The sequence below is a fragment of the Salvelinus namaycush genome, chromosome 4, assembly GCF_016432855.1.
Source record: "Salvelinus namaycush isolate Seneca chromosome 4, SaNama_1.0, whole genome shotgun sequence".
Lineage (NCBI taxonomy): Eukaryota > Metazoa > Chordata > Actinopteri > Salmoniformes > Salmonidae > Salvelinus > Salvelinus namaycush.
In genome coordinates, this window is record NC_052310.1 from 17,310,694 (window position 1) to 17,326,333 (window position 15,640).

General features: G+C 40.3%; 1 protein-coding gene across 3 annotated transcripts; it reads left to right on the forward strand.

Annotated features, from left to right (window-relative positions):
• The first annotated feature begins 489 nt into the window (after positions 1-489).
• LOC120045488 (protein kinase C and casein kinase substrate in neurons protein 2-like) lies at positions 490-15,415 on the forward strand. Of its 3 annotated transcripts, none has more exons than XM_038990378.1 (10): positions 490-735; positions 3,500-3,568; positions 3,760-3,916; positions 4,700-4,935; positions 5,591-5,746; positions 11,217-11,392; positions 11,947-12,067; positions 12,252-12,319; positions 14,512-14,591; positions 14,729-15,415. In XM_038990378.1, the coding sequence occupies exons 2-10, from the start codon at positions 3,512-3,514 to the stop codon at positions 14,842-14,844; spliced, it is 1,167 nt and encodes a 388-aa protein (XP_038846306.1). In that variant the 5' UTR covers positions 490-735; positions 3,500-3,511; the 3' UTR covers positions 14,845-15,415. The 3 variants fall into 3 exon arrangements, with proteins under 3 accessions (XP_038846306.1, XP_038846309.1, XP_038846307.1); XM_038990379.1 differs by lacking the exon at positions 490-735 and adding an exon at positions 926-1,034; XM_038990381.1 differs by lacking the exon at positions 14,512-14,591 and having other exon boundaries at positions 14,729-14,838.
• Positions 15,416-15,640: the final 225 nt, after the last annotated feature.

The following is a 15,640-nucleotide window of genomic DNA, read 5'->3' on the forward strand; positions in this document are numbered from 1 at the left end:
GTTGTGGTCATACAGTGTAGGAGGAAGGGTGGGTCTTTAAGAAGTGGGTAGTCAGAGGTGAAAACTCGATAGGGGTAAACGAGAAGTCGTTCCCTGACACACTTGGACGGGTTCTTCTGCAGTGGGTTGCAAGGACCCACTGCATCAGGGAAACTCCAACTCCCACTTTCCACCCAAGTAGTGTGGCAGCGTGTGCACTATGTGGCCTGAGAGCATGGCGGCATAGTCTCTTAAAACAGACAAATCCCAAGTCTCATCAGAGAATGGAGTGTTGCAAAAGTGCACAGGGTGAACGTGACAGTTCACGGGCCACCCCTCACTCACACACTAATAAGCTCCCATGACGCAGTGCCACATTGACACAACGCTGTGACCAGTAGAGGGTCAAAATGAACTTCTACAATTCATTAGCACCATATTGAGAGAGGCGAGGGAAGGAGAGTAAGGGAGGGAGGGAGGGAAGGAGAGGAGGAGGAGGATGAAGTTTCTTCCAGCTGTTTTTATAATAGACTAAGAGTTGTAAGAGTTGTGGAGAGAGAGGGAAACAGTGAGCGAGCAAGAAGGGGTAGGCGAAACGAATCATCTTACACACTGAGTATTAAGGAAACTACGAGGAGAGAAAAGGAGGGATGGGGAGACTTGGATAGCAACAGCAGTAAAGAGCAAGAGAAATTTGACCAACAGTGGAATGAGCATTAGGATGGAACAGCCTTGCTAACAGAAGAGGAGAGAAAGGTAAGAACGTTCTTTTCCTCTTGCCCATCAATCATTGTGTGATTTTCATGCAAATTCACTGTCTCTGTCTTACTTTCGTTGGATCTGCCTTGGTGACTCAGTCTTTCAGATCACACTGGTGTGTGTAACTTTAAGTGCCAGGGAAAATTGGGTCAGTGAGTGAGGAGTGAGGAACATGTGTTGTGGGAGAGGCATTCGGAGAGAAAAGAGAGACGGAGAGAAAGGGAGAGAAAGTCGGAACGGCCCTAGAACTAGCAAGTGGCCACTTGAGTAGTCACTGGTGATTCAGAGGGAGACATGTAAGTGATGGATTCTCCCCGGCATGGTTTTTATTTTGTCATGTTTGAATGAGGACTTGATCCTTGTAATGATTGAATGCAACTTGAATTTATTTTTATTTGAATTATAGTCTATGATACTGTTCAGTGTTGTGAAACTGAGCCAAGACAAACTAGCCAATTGATACTTAAAAACCCCAGTCCCCTACCCACATTACCTCGGCATGCTGAGGAAGAGATGGGTAGAGACAGACATGTAAATAAAACAAAGTTGCTATAGTGGGACTATATTTAAAACCGAACAACAATCCTGTGACATTTATCAACAGTAGGCCTTCTGTACTGTTATATCATGGCATAGAAGACCAGCTGAGGGAGGGAGATGGTAGATAAGCACAGCAGCAAGGGGGAGAACTTTTCGGGGACAAAACCTTGGTTCTTCTCTTCCCTCTGCGTTAGTCTTGTGATGAGGTGCGGTTAGTCAGTTTCACACAGAGGAAATTATCACTCAGCCAACAAAGTGCCAATGTGTTAGAGAGATAAATAAGCCTGTAAGTGTCTGAGTGCTTGTGTGTTTGTGCAGGAATCTGTTTTTATCTTGTACTGTTCAAAGTACCTCCTATACTGACGTAGCCTCATATCTTTTCCTCAGTTGGGTTGTAACAAAGCTGTGTTAATTATTTCAAACCAAGCTTTGACTTAGAACTACAGTAGGCATATTATCTGATTTGCTAAACCCAAACTCTCTCCCCTCGCACTTTGTTGTCATGTTTTCCATGAGCGTGGAAGGGACGTGTGAGAGTAGGAGATGGCTCGGCTAATAGTGAGGGAGGCCGTTAGTCAGAGCCAGGGAAATATGACCTTTCCCTCCCTGTTTATTTTGGGACAGCAGCAGGAAGAATGTCGGAGCGGGTGTTCTATTCCTGCTGTTAGATTCCAGTCTATAAATTCCAGTCTCGGAATTACACTCCCCTTACTCACGATGGGTTCAGAGCAGAGGAGGCTGATGTGAGGCACTATAGAAGGATGGGGTCATTGTAAAGGCTGGAATGGAATTCATGGAACGGAGTCAAACATGTGGTTTCTACGCGTTTGATGTGTTTGATACCATTCCATTTATGCCATCCCAGCCATTACAATGAGCCCGTCCTCCTACAACTCCCCCCACCAGCCTCCTCTGGTTCAGCTAGTATATCATAGATGTAAGCAATGTAATGTATAAATAATGTTGCAGCTGGTCCCAGTTCCGAAGGCTCAGTGTAGGAGTTGTTTGTAGTTGTTTGTTGCATTATCGATTTCAATGAGATTCTGTATATTCCAAATCATATTATATTTCATATTTAATTTGAGTAGATTCTGTACAAATCTGTACTAATTATGTCATCAAGCCATTAGGTTTGATCACTGGCATGTACATTTCAGATTCAAGAGCCAAATGCTTATATTTAAAAGACAGATGTATATCTGTTGATATTGTAATGAATGGCGGGGCAGGGAAACGAACCCGGGTTGCTGGCGTAAAAGGTAAACACCCTACGCATCGAGCCAATAGGTATAACCCACTTGGTAAGAATTGTAATGTGGCTCATATAGCTGCACTGCCCCTTCCTAACAGGGAGGCAAATCCCCGTGCTTCGACTGCTCAGCCCCCTTACATGTCCCGGGCCGTGCGTTCCGATGGCCCCACGGCTAGTGGCGTAAAAAGTACCCAATTGTCATACATGAGTAAAAGTAAAGATACCTTAATAGAAAATGTCTCAAGTGAAAGTCACCCAGTAAAATACTACTTGAGTAAAAGTCTAAAAACATTTGGTTTTATACTTAAGTATAAAAAGTAAATGGACTTGCTAAAATATGCTGAAGTATCAAAGTAAAAGTATTAATCATTTCAAATTCCATATATTATGCAAACCAGACAGCACAATTTGTATATATATTTTTTATTTACAGATTGCCAGGGGCACACTCAAACACTCAGACATTAATTTACAAATTAAGTATTTCTGTTTAGGTAGTCCGCCAGATCAGAGGCAGTAGGGAGGACCAGGGGTGTTCTCTTGATAAGTGCGTGAATTTGACTATTTTCCTGTCAAAATGTAACGAGCACTTTTGGGTGTCAGGGAAAATGTATGGAGTAAAAAGTACATTATTTTCTTTAGGAATGTAGTGAAGTAAAAGTAAAAGTTGTCAAAATATAAATAATAAGGTAAAGTACAGATGACCCAAAAATCACTTAAGTAGTACTTTAAAGTACCTTTACACCACTGCCCACGGCCGCCATCCCACTTCTGACAACAATGTATAGAACTACAGTGCAGGGATGCAAACCCGGGTTGCTGGTATGAAAGGCAAACACCCTACACATCGAGCCAATAGGGTTAACCCACTTGGTTGAAATTGTAACACGGCACAGTACTTCATATAATAATGAAATCTCTGTGAAAGTACTGAAGGTTGTTTATGATCTTTTCCTCTGCTCTTCAAAGACATACCCAAAAATGTCGACGCTCCCTAGAGAACCCCATGAGGACTCCAGGATGCAGAGCTTCTGGATGGTGAGCAGGAAGTTACAGATATGAATATAAACATGAACCTTTTACAACAGTTCATGACTACCATTAACTGATTTTCTATGTGTTCTTATAATAGGAGAGTCGATTCTATAGCAATACCTCTTTCTGCAGTTCCTCCTGATCCTGATCAACTCTTCTCTCCGCCATCCCTCTCTACCCCTCTTCCTCCCCAGCCAGGGAACTATGAGCGAACCGTCCGACGCACTGACCAGTCCTTCCATGCATGTAAAGATATCATGGCCTGTTTCAATGAGAGGGCCAAAGTAGAAAAGCAGTATGCCCAGCAGCTCAGTGAGTGGGGCAGCAAGTGGAAGGCCATAGTAGACGCCCGTAAGTGAAGGAGAACCAAGGAGGACTTCAGGACTGGACTTCTATCCTATAGCACTCATTATAAACTGTCAAAATTATGAACAAATACACTATGCCAAATCCTCCTACCTGGTCTTTGTATTATCAATCAGGCTGTTCTCATAGACTAGACGTAACATATTAAACGGAAATCCGGGACACTCAAATTAGTATGATACAGTATGGTACATTTGGTATGGATACATAAGACAGAAGTTTACAAAATAACACAAATGTCTAGCAACCCAAAGGATGCGTGTTCGAATTTCATCACAGACAACTTTTGCATTTGAGATAATTAGCAACTTTGCAACTACTTAGCATGCTAGCTAACCCTAACCTTAACCCTTTAACCTAACTCCTAACCCTAACCCTAAACCTAACATTAACCTTACCCCTAGCCTAGCTAACATTACCGTCAGCAACCTAGCAACCTAGTTAATGTTAGTCACAACAAATTGAAATTCATAACATATCATACGTATAGAAAATTCATGACATATTGTACAAATTGCAATTTGTAACACATCATACGAATTGTAATTCGTAACATATCATAAGAAATGGTTGATGGACATCCACAAATGAATGCATACCATACCAAACGTAAAATATCACAGTAAATTGAGTGTCTCTGGATTTTTGTTTACTATGTTACGTTTACCCCTGTGTCCAGGTTGCATCAATCTAATTAGTTATCATTCCCTAATCAGTTAAAAGTCTTTTCTCTTTTTATCTTTCCCTTTCTCTTCTCTATCACCCTAGGGCCGCTCTATGGCTCCCTCATGAGAGCGTGGCAGTGTTTCTTCTCCTCCGCTGAGCGTCTATCCATTCTCCATTCCTCTATCTCTCAGTCCCTCGTTACAGAGGAGGGGGACAGAGTAAAGAGCTGGCAGAAGGATACCTTCCCTAAGAAGATATTCTGTGGATTCCGTGAGACCCACGAAAACGAGACAGGGTTTGCACGCGCTCAGAAACCCTGGGCCAAGAGGCTGGGAAAGGTTACAAAACCCATATGTTAGGTGTACATTACATCTTCATGAACTGACCAAATGGGCCCGCATTTGTGTGCGTTGGGGATTGTACTTCACATCCCTATTGCTTGACTACAAGGAAGTCAACTTTATGCCTAACTGTTTCTCTACAGTAGTTTAGTTTTACTGTAGTCTACGTTTGGGCAGCATTACATTTACATCTCCAAGGCTAGTAGCATGCAAGGCTTACCCGTTGCTGGTAAGATTAGAAGCTAGGTGATAAATTCCTGAACCCTCAAAATATATTTTATGTATCCTACTGTATGCGGCACACCCTATTATAGTGATTGAATTACTCCCAAGGGAGGTGTTATTTTAGCCTATGAGTAGTAGGACATGAGTAGTAGAACTGGGTTCAAATACATTTTTTTATTTTATTATTTACTTTAGCTGTGCTTGATTGAGAAGTCTTTTGCATTGAAACCAATTAAAAACTCCCAAATGTGCAAACCCCACCCACTACTTGGCACTCCAAGGCAGGCTAAAGCAAACACTCAAAGTATTTGAAAGGGTCAAAGTAGTATTTGAACCCAGATCTGATGAGTAGTGAGTGGCATGTTCATGGAAGAAGGGCATACAATGTTTTAACTTTGTTTTGCATATTTTTACCCGTATGTCGTAGCTGGAGAAAGCCCGTGGTGCATACCATAAGGCTTGCCATAAGGAACAGATAGCCATAGACAGAGAGACGCAGGCCAAGGAGAACACAGAGCTGAGTCCTGAGAAACTGAAAAAGATTCAAGACGCTCGAGAGAAGGCCAGTGAGGAGAAAGACAAAGTGAGAAAAACTGAAAGGCTACTAACTCACAACTGCTAAATTTATGTTCATTCATCTGAGAGTGTGGGATGCTCAACTTGCCAGATATGGAAATGTTGCACTTCCCTAGCCCATGCCCCCATCTGGTAGACTGTTTTACGGAATTTTTCCAACATACAGTTTCCTTTTATGGCAGGGGCAAAAATGTGTTATTGTAACCACCATAGTAACCACCTTCCATGTTATTGTTAGGCACCATCTTTGTTTATCCAGTAGTAAATTATTGTAACTTACACTATATATACAAAAGTATGTGGACACCCCTTCAAATGAGTGGATTCGGCTATTTCAGCCACACACGTTACTGACAGGTGTATAAAATACAGCACACAGCCATGCAATCTCCATAGACAAACATTGGCAGTAGAATGGCCGGTACTGAAGAGCTCAGTGACTTTCAACATGGCACAGTCATAGGATGCCACCTTTCCAAGTCAGTTTGTCAAATTTCTGCCCTGCTAGAGCTGCCCCAGTTAACTGTAAGTGCTGTTATTGTGAAGTGGAAACATCTAGGAGCAACAACGGCTCAGCTGCGAAGTGTTAGGCCACACAAGCTCACAGAACAGGACTGCTGAGAGCTGAAGCGATTAGCGCGTAAAAATGTCCTCGGTTGAAACACTCACTACCGAGTTCAAACTGCCTCTGGAAGCAACATAAGCACAATAACCATTCTTCGGGAGCTTCATGAAATGGGTTTGCATGGCCGAGCAGCCACACACAAGTCTAAGATCACAATGCCAAGCGTTGACTGGAGTGGTGTAAAGCTCGCCGCCATTGGACTCTGGAGCAGTGGAAACGCATTCTCTGGAGTGATGAATCACACTTCACCATCTATCATCCATCCACCAGCTACCTGCCCCAATGCATAGTGCCAACTGTAAAGTTTGATGGAGGTGGTATAATGGCCTGGGGCTGTTTTTCATAGTTCGGGCTAGGCCCCTAGTTCCAGGGAAGATAAATCTTAACAGCACAGCATACAATAACATTCTAGACGATTCTGTGCTTCCAACTTTGTGGCAACAGTTTGGGGAAGGCCCTTTCTTGTTTTCGGAATGACAATGCCCCAGTCCACAAAACAATGTCCATAAAGAACTGGTTTGTCAAGAACTTGACTTGCCTGCACAGAGCCCTGACCTCAACCTCATCAAACACCTTTGGGATGAATTGGGACGCTGACTGTGAGCCAGGCCTAATCGCCCAACATTTAGTTTAAAGCCTTCCCAGAAGAGTGGAGGCTGTTATTGCAGCAAAGGTGGGACCAAGTCCATGTTAATGCCCATGGTTTTGGAATGGGATATTCAACGAGCAGGTGTCCACATATTTTTTTCATGTAGTGTACAGTATATAGGGACACTGGCAAAACCAGAAAGGTCCATTCATATACATTCATATACAGCACCAGTCAAAAGTTTGGACACACCTACTCATTCAAGAGTTTTTCTTAATTTTTCTATTTTCTACATTGCAAGATAATAGTGAAGGCATCAAAACTATGAAATAGCACATATGGAATCATATAATAACCCAAAAAGTGTTAAAGAAATTAAAATATATTTTATATTTGAGATTCTTCAAAGTAGCCACCCTTTACCTTTGTTGACAGCTTTGCACACTCTTGGCATTCTCTCAACCAGCTTCACCTGGAATGCTTTTCCAACAGTCTTGAAGGAGTTCCCACATATGCTGAGCACTTGTTGGCTGCTTTTCCTTCGCTCTGCAGTCCAACTCATCCCAAACCATCTCAATTGGGTTGAGGTTGGGTGATTGTGGAGGCCAGGTCATCTGATGCAGCACTCCATCACCCCCCTTCTTGGTCAAATAGCCCTTACACAGCCTGGAGGTGTGTTTTGGGTCATTATAGTCCTACCAAGCCCAAACCAGATGGGATGGTGTATCGCTGCAGAATGCTGTGGTAGCCATGCTGGTTAAGTGTGCCTTGAATTCTAAATAAATCACTGACAGTGTTACCAGCAAAGCACCACCACACCATCACACCTCCTCCATGCTTCATGGTGGGAACCACACATGCAGAGATAATCCACTCACCTACTCTGCATCTTACAAAGACATGGTGGTTGGAACCAAAAATCTCAGATTTGGACTCATCAGACTAAAGGACAGATTTCCACCGCACTAATGTCCATTGCTTGTGTTTCTTGGCCCAAGCAAGTCTCTTCTTCTTATTGGTGTCCTTTAGTAGTGGTTTCTTTGCAGCAATTCGACCATGAAAGCCTGATTCACGCAGTCTCCTCTGAACAGTTGATGTTGAGATGTGTCTGTTACTTGAACTCTGTGAAGCATTTATTTGGGCTGCAATCTGAAGTGCAGTTAACTCTAATGAACTTATCGTCTGCAGCAGAGGTAACTTTGGGTCTTCCATTCCTGTGGCGGTCCTCATGAGAGTCAGTTTCATCATAGCGCTTGATGGTTTTTGCGACTGCACTTGAAGAAACTTTCAAAGTTCTTGAAATGTTGACTGACCTTCACGTCTTAAAGTAATGATGGACTGTTGTTTCTCTTTGCTTATTTGAGCTGTTCTTGCCATAATATGGCCTTGGTATTTTACCAAATAGGGATATCTGAATACCACCCCTACCTTGTCACAACACAACTGATTGGCTCAAATGCATTAAGAAGGAAAGAAATTCCACAAATGAACTTTTTACAAGGCACACCTATTCATTGAAATGCATTCCAGTTGACTACCTCATGAAGCTGGTTGAGAGAGTGCCAAGATTGTACAAAGCTGTCATTCAGGCAAAGGGTGGCTACTTTGAAGAATCTCAAATATAAAATATATTTTGATTTGTTTAACACATTTTTGGTTACTACATGATTCCATATGTGTTATTTCATAGTTTGTATGTCTTCACTATTGTTCTACAATGTAGAAAATAGTAACATTATAGAAAAACCCTGAGTAGGTGTGTCCAAACGTTTGACTGGTACTGTGCATAAATTACACATCCAATTGGGCACACCACAACATTTCAACTTGGATAATTGGATAATATTGGGTTGAGACATAGATCAATGAGATGACAACCTATATTCCCTCACTTAAAAACACAGGCAAAAGTTTTTGAATTTCCAAAGTGTGATCACTGTGCTTTCAACCATTTAGAAGCACTGCAACGTTAAAATGGGAATACAATTTCAGTTTATTTATACAGCTGTTTAATGTCTTATCACTGTGCTTCATCTAATAGCGGAACTAAATGACCTGGACTGCAGTTGAGATTAGATTAAAAGTACAGAGTGCATGTGATCAATGCCATTTAAGATTCTGCGCAGATTGTCACAGCAATTGTGAAGATCTCCACAAACCTGCGATGACCTGTGCATTCTATCTTGAACATGCACGCTTTATATATGATTACATAAGAAGAAATGTATAGTTTCAGTAACCTCGAAATGTGGCCACGGATGTGTTACTCATTTTAAAGTTGAATGTTTACTGTATTACATAGTAATATTGAATTGTGCTTGGTTGACAATATCAACATTTAAAGGAGATGTTTCTACAGCCTGGATAGTTCCATCTGAGCCACTGGCTTAATCCCATTCTTTAACTTTTATTTTTGGTTGAGTTGGAGACGTGAATCCAACATATAATTTCTTATCTTGTCGACAAGTTAACAAGCTCTTTATTGTATGATAAAAGTGATATTGAAGAGTGTTTGGTTGTCAACGCAACCAAATATCAACATTTGAAGGAGATGTATCTTCTGATTGGATAGTTTCATCTGCCACTGACATCTGCCACTGACTTAGTCTGGCTTTAATTCCAGTTTGTCTACAAATGAATAATTTATATGTTGGATTGATGTATCCATCTCAACCGAAAATCTAATTTAAAGAATAGGACTAAATCAAATCCAACTTGAAATGCACTTTAAACTATTCTTTAACTTTAACTTTTGGTTGAGATGGAGACATGAATACAACGTATTAATGATTTATTAAATTATGAATTTGTAGACAAACTGGAATTAAAGCTAGACTAAGTCATTGGCACAGATGTAACTATACAAACAGAAGATTTATATCCTTCAAATACTGATATTTGGTTGTGTTGATATCCAAACACAATTCAAAATCACAAAATATCCTTCAATTTGAAATCAACCAGGGCTTGAAAACCTAGGCCTATTGTATTGTCTATTTAGTTCAATTCTGGGGTGAATTGAAACAATAGCTGTTGATGACTTTGCAAATGCTATATAGGCCTAAATAGCAGCATTGATGATATATGAGTGACAAAGTATGGTCACATTTCAATTGCTCTGTTAAACCTACCCTTTGGAATGACGTCAATAGCAACAGTGAGTATATTTAGTTTTTAAGTGGAGATCTCTCAACAATCGTTCTCATGATAGCACTTTGGAAATAGTCAGTGACAAATATCATAGCTAAGGAGGGCTGGGCTTGGCTTGGTTAAAACCTTGGATGGGAGACCAAAGGGTAGCTGTAGATAGATCAATTATCCAGTAGAAGATGCTGCCCGGCCTGTTGTTATTTTCTTCTGATAGTGGATATAACCTTGAAGATCTGTTTTAAATGTACAAATTCAACATATTTCATACAAGGTTTTTCTGTATTGTAATTTGATATCCATGATGAAATGTCACCCTCAAAACAACAGTTGATTGCTTTTTTCAAATCCAATTTCAAATTTCCACATAGATTCCACGTCACAATACATTGACAAATTACGTTAAAACAATGGGACTGTGTGTGGCAAGCTTACAGTATTCGTTGGCAAACTTACACAGACTTTGTTGGCAAGCTTACACAATCTTTGTTGGCAAGCTTACACAGTCTTTGTTGGCAAGCTTACACAATCTTTGGTGGCAAGCTTACACAGTCTTTGTTGGCAAGCTTACACAATCTTTGGTGGCAAGCTTACACAGTCTTTGTTGGCAAGCTTACACAGTCTTTGTTGGCAAGCTTACACAGTCTTTGTTGGCAAGCTTACACAGTCTTTGTTGGCAAGCTTACACAGTCTTTGTTGGCAAGCTTACACAGTCTTTGTTGACAAGCTTACAAAGTCTTTGTTGGAAAGCTTACACAGTCTTTGGTGGCAAGCTTACACAGTCTTTGTTGGCAAGCTTACAAAGTCTTTGGTGGCAAGCTTACACAGTCTTTGTTGGTAAGCTTACACAGTCTTTGTTGGCAAGCTTACAAAGTCTTTGTTGGCAAGCTTACAAAGTCTTTGGTGGCAAGCTTACACAGTCTTTGTTGGAAAGCTAACACAGTCTTTGTTGGCAAGCTTACAAAGTCTTTGTTGGCAAGCTTACAAAGTCTTTGGTGGCAAGCTTACACAGTCTTTGTTGGAAAGCTTACACAGTCTTTGGTGGCAAGCTTACACAGTCTTTGGTGGCAAGATGTGTTTTGATGGTATGACATCACTACTCTGATGTTGTGACAGGTCCGCGAGAAATATGAGAAGGTGTTGGAGGATGTAACGTCCTACGCGCCTCGCTACATGGAGGAAATGGAGGCCATTTTTGACCAATCTCAGGAGGAGGAGAGGAAGAGGATCAGCTTCCTCAAACAGGCCTTCCTGTCCATCCACAGACACCTGGACATCACCAACAATGAAAGGTACAGGAGCCTCCTCCTTCTGTCTCTCTCCTCACTCATGTGGGTGCGTGCGTGTTTCAAGTTTTATTGTCACATGCACAAGTACAGTGAAATGCTTTTCTTGCAAGCTCTTTCCCAGCAATGCAGTAATCGATATCAGTAGTACTATTAAAAAAATGTTAGTAAAAAAAACACAAGAAAGTAAGTAACCTATATACAGAGTCAGTTTCAGAGTCAGTACCAATACCATATTTACAATGTTCAGGGACACTGGAGTGGTAGGGGTAGATATGCATAGGGGTAAGGTGACTATGCATCAGGATATATATGATAAACAGAGTAGCAGCAGCGTAAATAATGATTATATGTGAGTGTGTGTGCGTGCGTGCGTGTGTATAGAGTCAGCATGAATGTGCGTGTGAGCAAATTAAGTGTGTGAGTTTGTGGGTGTGTGTTGGAGTGTCAGTGTGAGTGTGCATAGAGTCGTGTGTGTGTGTGTTTGTGAAACGTCTGTGATGATCTATGTGTACAGTGTATTAATATCCTCTCCCATTCTGGCTGTCTCTGTCTGTCAGTGTGAAGACCGTGTACAGTGAGCTCCACCACACTCTCACGTCCATCAGTGAGGCGGACGATCTAAAGTGGTGGAAGAACAACCACGGCCCAGGCATGCCCACTGACTGGCCAACGATTGAGGTATACAACTGTTACTCATTATATTGACCTTTGACCTTTGCTAGTGTTGATAGGCGTATTCCCACCAGCCATATAGAGAGAGAGCTCTGATTACTACTGTATACATACCATGTGTTGTGAGAAATCAAATGATATGGAGAGAGTTTAATGAGAAGGAAGAACTAACGCTTATCTGTATCATCAGGAATGGATCCCACCTGTAAAGAAGCCGAAAAATAAAAAAAGAGACAAGAAAGGCCAGAAGGATAAACCGTAAGCTGTGTGTGTGTGTGTGTGTGTGTGTGTGTGTGTGTGTGTGTGTGTGTGTGTGTGTGTGTGTGTGTGTGTGTGTGTGTGTGTGTGTGTGTGTGTGTGTGTGTGTGTGTGTGTGTGTGTGTGTGTGTATCCAACATATTACCATGTCCACTACAATTGATTACTGTAAAACGTCAATTAAACGTTGAGTCTCAAATACATTTCAACAAATAAAGGCTGGGTCTAAATGAATTGTTTACAAAGTTACCATGAATTACCGTGAATTGTTTACAAGGTTTAATGTTTGATTTGTTACATAAAATAATTCAGTAATGACTAGAAAAAATTATGGCAAGCATCCATTTTCATCCCCAGTAAGAAACTGCTAGCCATTGGCTGCTAACAGAACTTCTAGCGAGTGGTGTAAAGTACTTAAGTAAAAATACTTTAAAGTACTAATTAAGTCGTTTTTGGGGGGTATCTGTACTTTACCTTACTATTTATCTTTTTGACAACTTTTACTTTTACTTCACTACAATCCTAAAGAATATAATGTACTCTTTAATCCAAATTTTTCCCTGACACCCAAAAGTACTTGTTACATTTTGAATGCTTAGCACAGGGGTGTCAAACTCATTCCACGGAGGGCCTAGTGTCTGCAGGTTTTTGGTTTTTCCTTTCAATAAAGCCCTAGACAACCAGGTGTGGGGAGTTCCTAACTAATTAGTGATGTTAATTCATCAATCAAGTACAAGGGAGGAGCGAAAACCCGCAGACACTCGGCCCCCCGTGGAATGAGTTTGACACCTGTGGCTTAGCAGGACAGGAAATGGTCCAATTCACGCACTTATCCAGAGAACATCCCTGGTCATCCCTACTGCCTCTGATCTGGCGGACTCACTAAACACAAATGCTAAATTTGTAAATGATGTCTGTGTGTAAATAAGATGTCTATCCGTAAATAAGTAAAAAACAAGAATAGTGCCATCTGGTTTTCTTAATATAAGGAATTTGAAATGATTAATACTTGTACTTTTAATACTTAAGTATGTTTTAATAATTACATTTACATTTGATACTTAAGTATATTTAAAACCAAATACTTTTAGACTTTTACTCAAGTAGTATTTTACTGGGTGACTTTCACGTTTACTTGAGGTCACGCCCTGACCTGAGAGAGCCTTTTTATTTCTCTATTTGGTTAGGTCACGGTGTGATTTGGGTGGGCATTCTAGTTTTTTATTTCTTTGTTGGCCGGGTATGGTTCCCAATCAGAGGCAGCTGTCTATCGTTGTCTCTGATTGGGAATCATACTTAGGCAGCCTGCTTTCCACCCTAGTTTGTGTGATCTTGTTTTTGCATAGTTGCTGTCTAGCCCTGCAGAACTTTACGTTCGGTTTTGTATTTTGTTGTTTTGTCGGAGTTCATTATTAAATATCATGAACACTTTCCACGCTGCGCTTTGGTCTCATTCATTTGACGACGGACGTAACACTTGAGTAATTTTCTATTAAGTTATCTTTACTTTTATTCAAGTATGACAATTGGGTACTTTTTTCTACTTCAGTAGAAGTCTACAAATATTTGGTTATAAATATACTTACGTATCAAAAGTATATGTAATTGCTAAAATATACTTAAGTATAAAAAATAAAAGCTAAAGTGTAAATAATTTCAAATTCCTTACATTATTAAACCCAGATGGCACAATCTTCTTGTTTTTTATATTTCTGGATAGCCAGGGGCACACGCCAACACTCAGATATAATTTACAAATTACGTATTTGTGTTTAGTAAGTCCGCCAGATGAGAGGCAGTAGGGATGACCAAGGATGTTCTCTTCATAAGCGCGTGAATTAGACAATTTTCCTGTCCTGCTAAGTATTCAGTGAAAATGTATGGAGTAAAAAGTACATGATTTTCTTTAGGAATGTAGTGAAGTAAAAGTAAAACAAATATATGAATAGTAAAGTACAAATACCCCCCCCCCCAAAAAAAATACATAAGTAGTACTTTAAGGTATTTTTACTTGCATACTTTACACCACTGCGAAATAGACGCCTAGCTCAAACAGACGCCTTGGTTCTAATAAGAGCCTATTGTGTTTATTGATTTAAGGAAATAAATTCCTGAGCAATTAATTGAAGTTTTATGGTAATACATTTCTAGATAAACTCCCTTATTCATTCTATCATTCCTCCATCCTCTAGTGTGATGATTGGAGGAGTGAAGGTGCGAGCTCTGTATAATTATGTGGGAGAGGAAAGTGATGAGCTGTCCTTTAAAGCAGGTGACATGACCGTTTAAAACACAGTTAAATTCAGCATTATGTCTAAAGCATTGAAAGACTACAGTTCCTTTTGCCAGTCCAATGTCTCAAGTGTGTCATCCAGAATCATGTCTGTTTCCATACCTGTATTATTCCAGGTGAGGTGTTCCTGAAGGTTGAGGAGGAGGACGACCAGGGGTGGTGCAGGGGGATGCTGGACGGAGGGAAGGACGGCTTCTACCCTGCCAATTATGTGGAAGTTGTTGTGCAGTGATGTCATCCTACCACTCTCAAAACTCTCAAGCATTATGTCAGCAACTTTTTTAATGAAATGTGCATGTCTTCATGGGAAAACCCACTTTGGTGCAAAATTACTTTGAATTTTGATTTGACTCTGAAATTAGAAGGGGGAAAAAATTATTAACATAAAAGGTTGACGCTCACAATGTTATAATCATCAAGCTGAAATGTGTAATGTTACCAATACCTTAAAGAGAGACATACAATTCCCTTAATTATTTTACAATCTAACCTAAATGGTTTGAGCTCAATATAAATTAACTTCTATCACATGCTATTTCTACTTTTGCAGGTGGTTGTGGGCAGGGACACATTTGGCTGCCTCTGTCACTACTTTAAAATGATTTAATTAGCAGTATTAGTATTTCCCCTTGACCAGGAAAGACCACAGGTTTACAGTGATTTGTGTATGCTGATATTAAAATCTGAAAGCTGTATGATAATGCACATTATAGATTGAAGGACATACATAATTCTTAGTAAATTAAGTTCTACAACTGGCATCGGGTTGTATTAGAAAAATAAAAGTCCTAATTCTTTACTAAGCTCAACGTTTGTGTCTTTTTTATACTGACACCAAAGTGTTGCTATACAGTGCATTCGGAAAGTATTCAGACCCCTTGACTTTTTCTACATTTTGTTACGATACAGCCTTATTCTAAAATTGATCAAACAGATTTTTTTCTCTCATCAAACTACACACAATACCCCACAATGACAAAGCAAAACCTGTTTTTTTTTTATTTTAGCAACACCAAAAAAAAATGAAA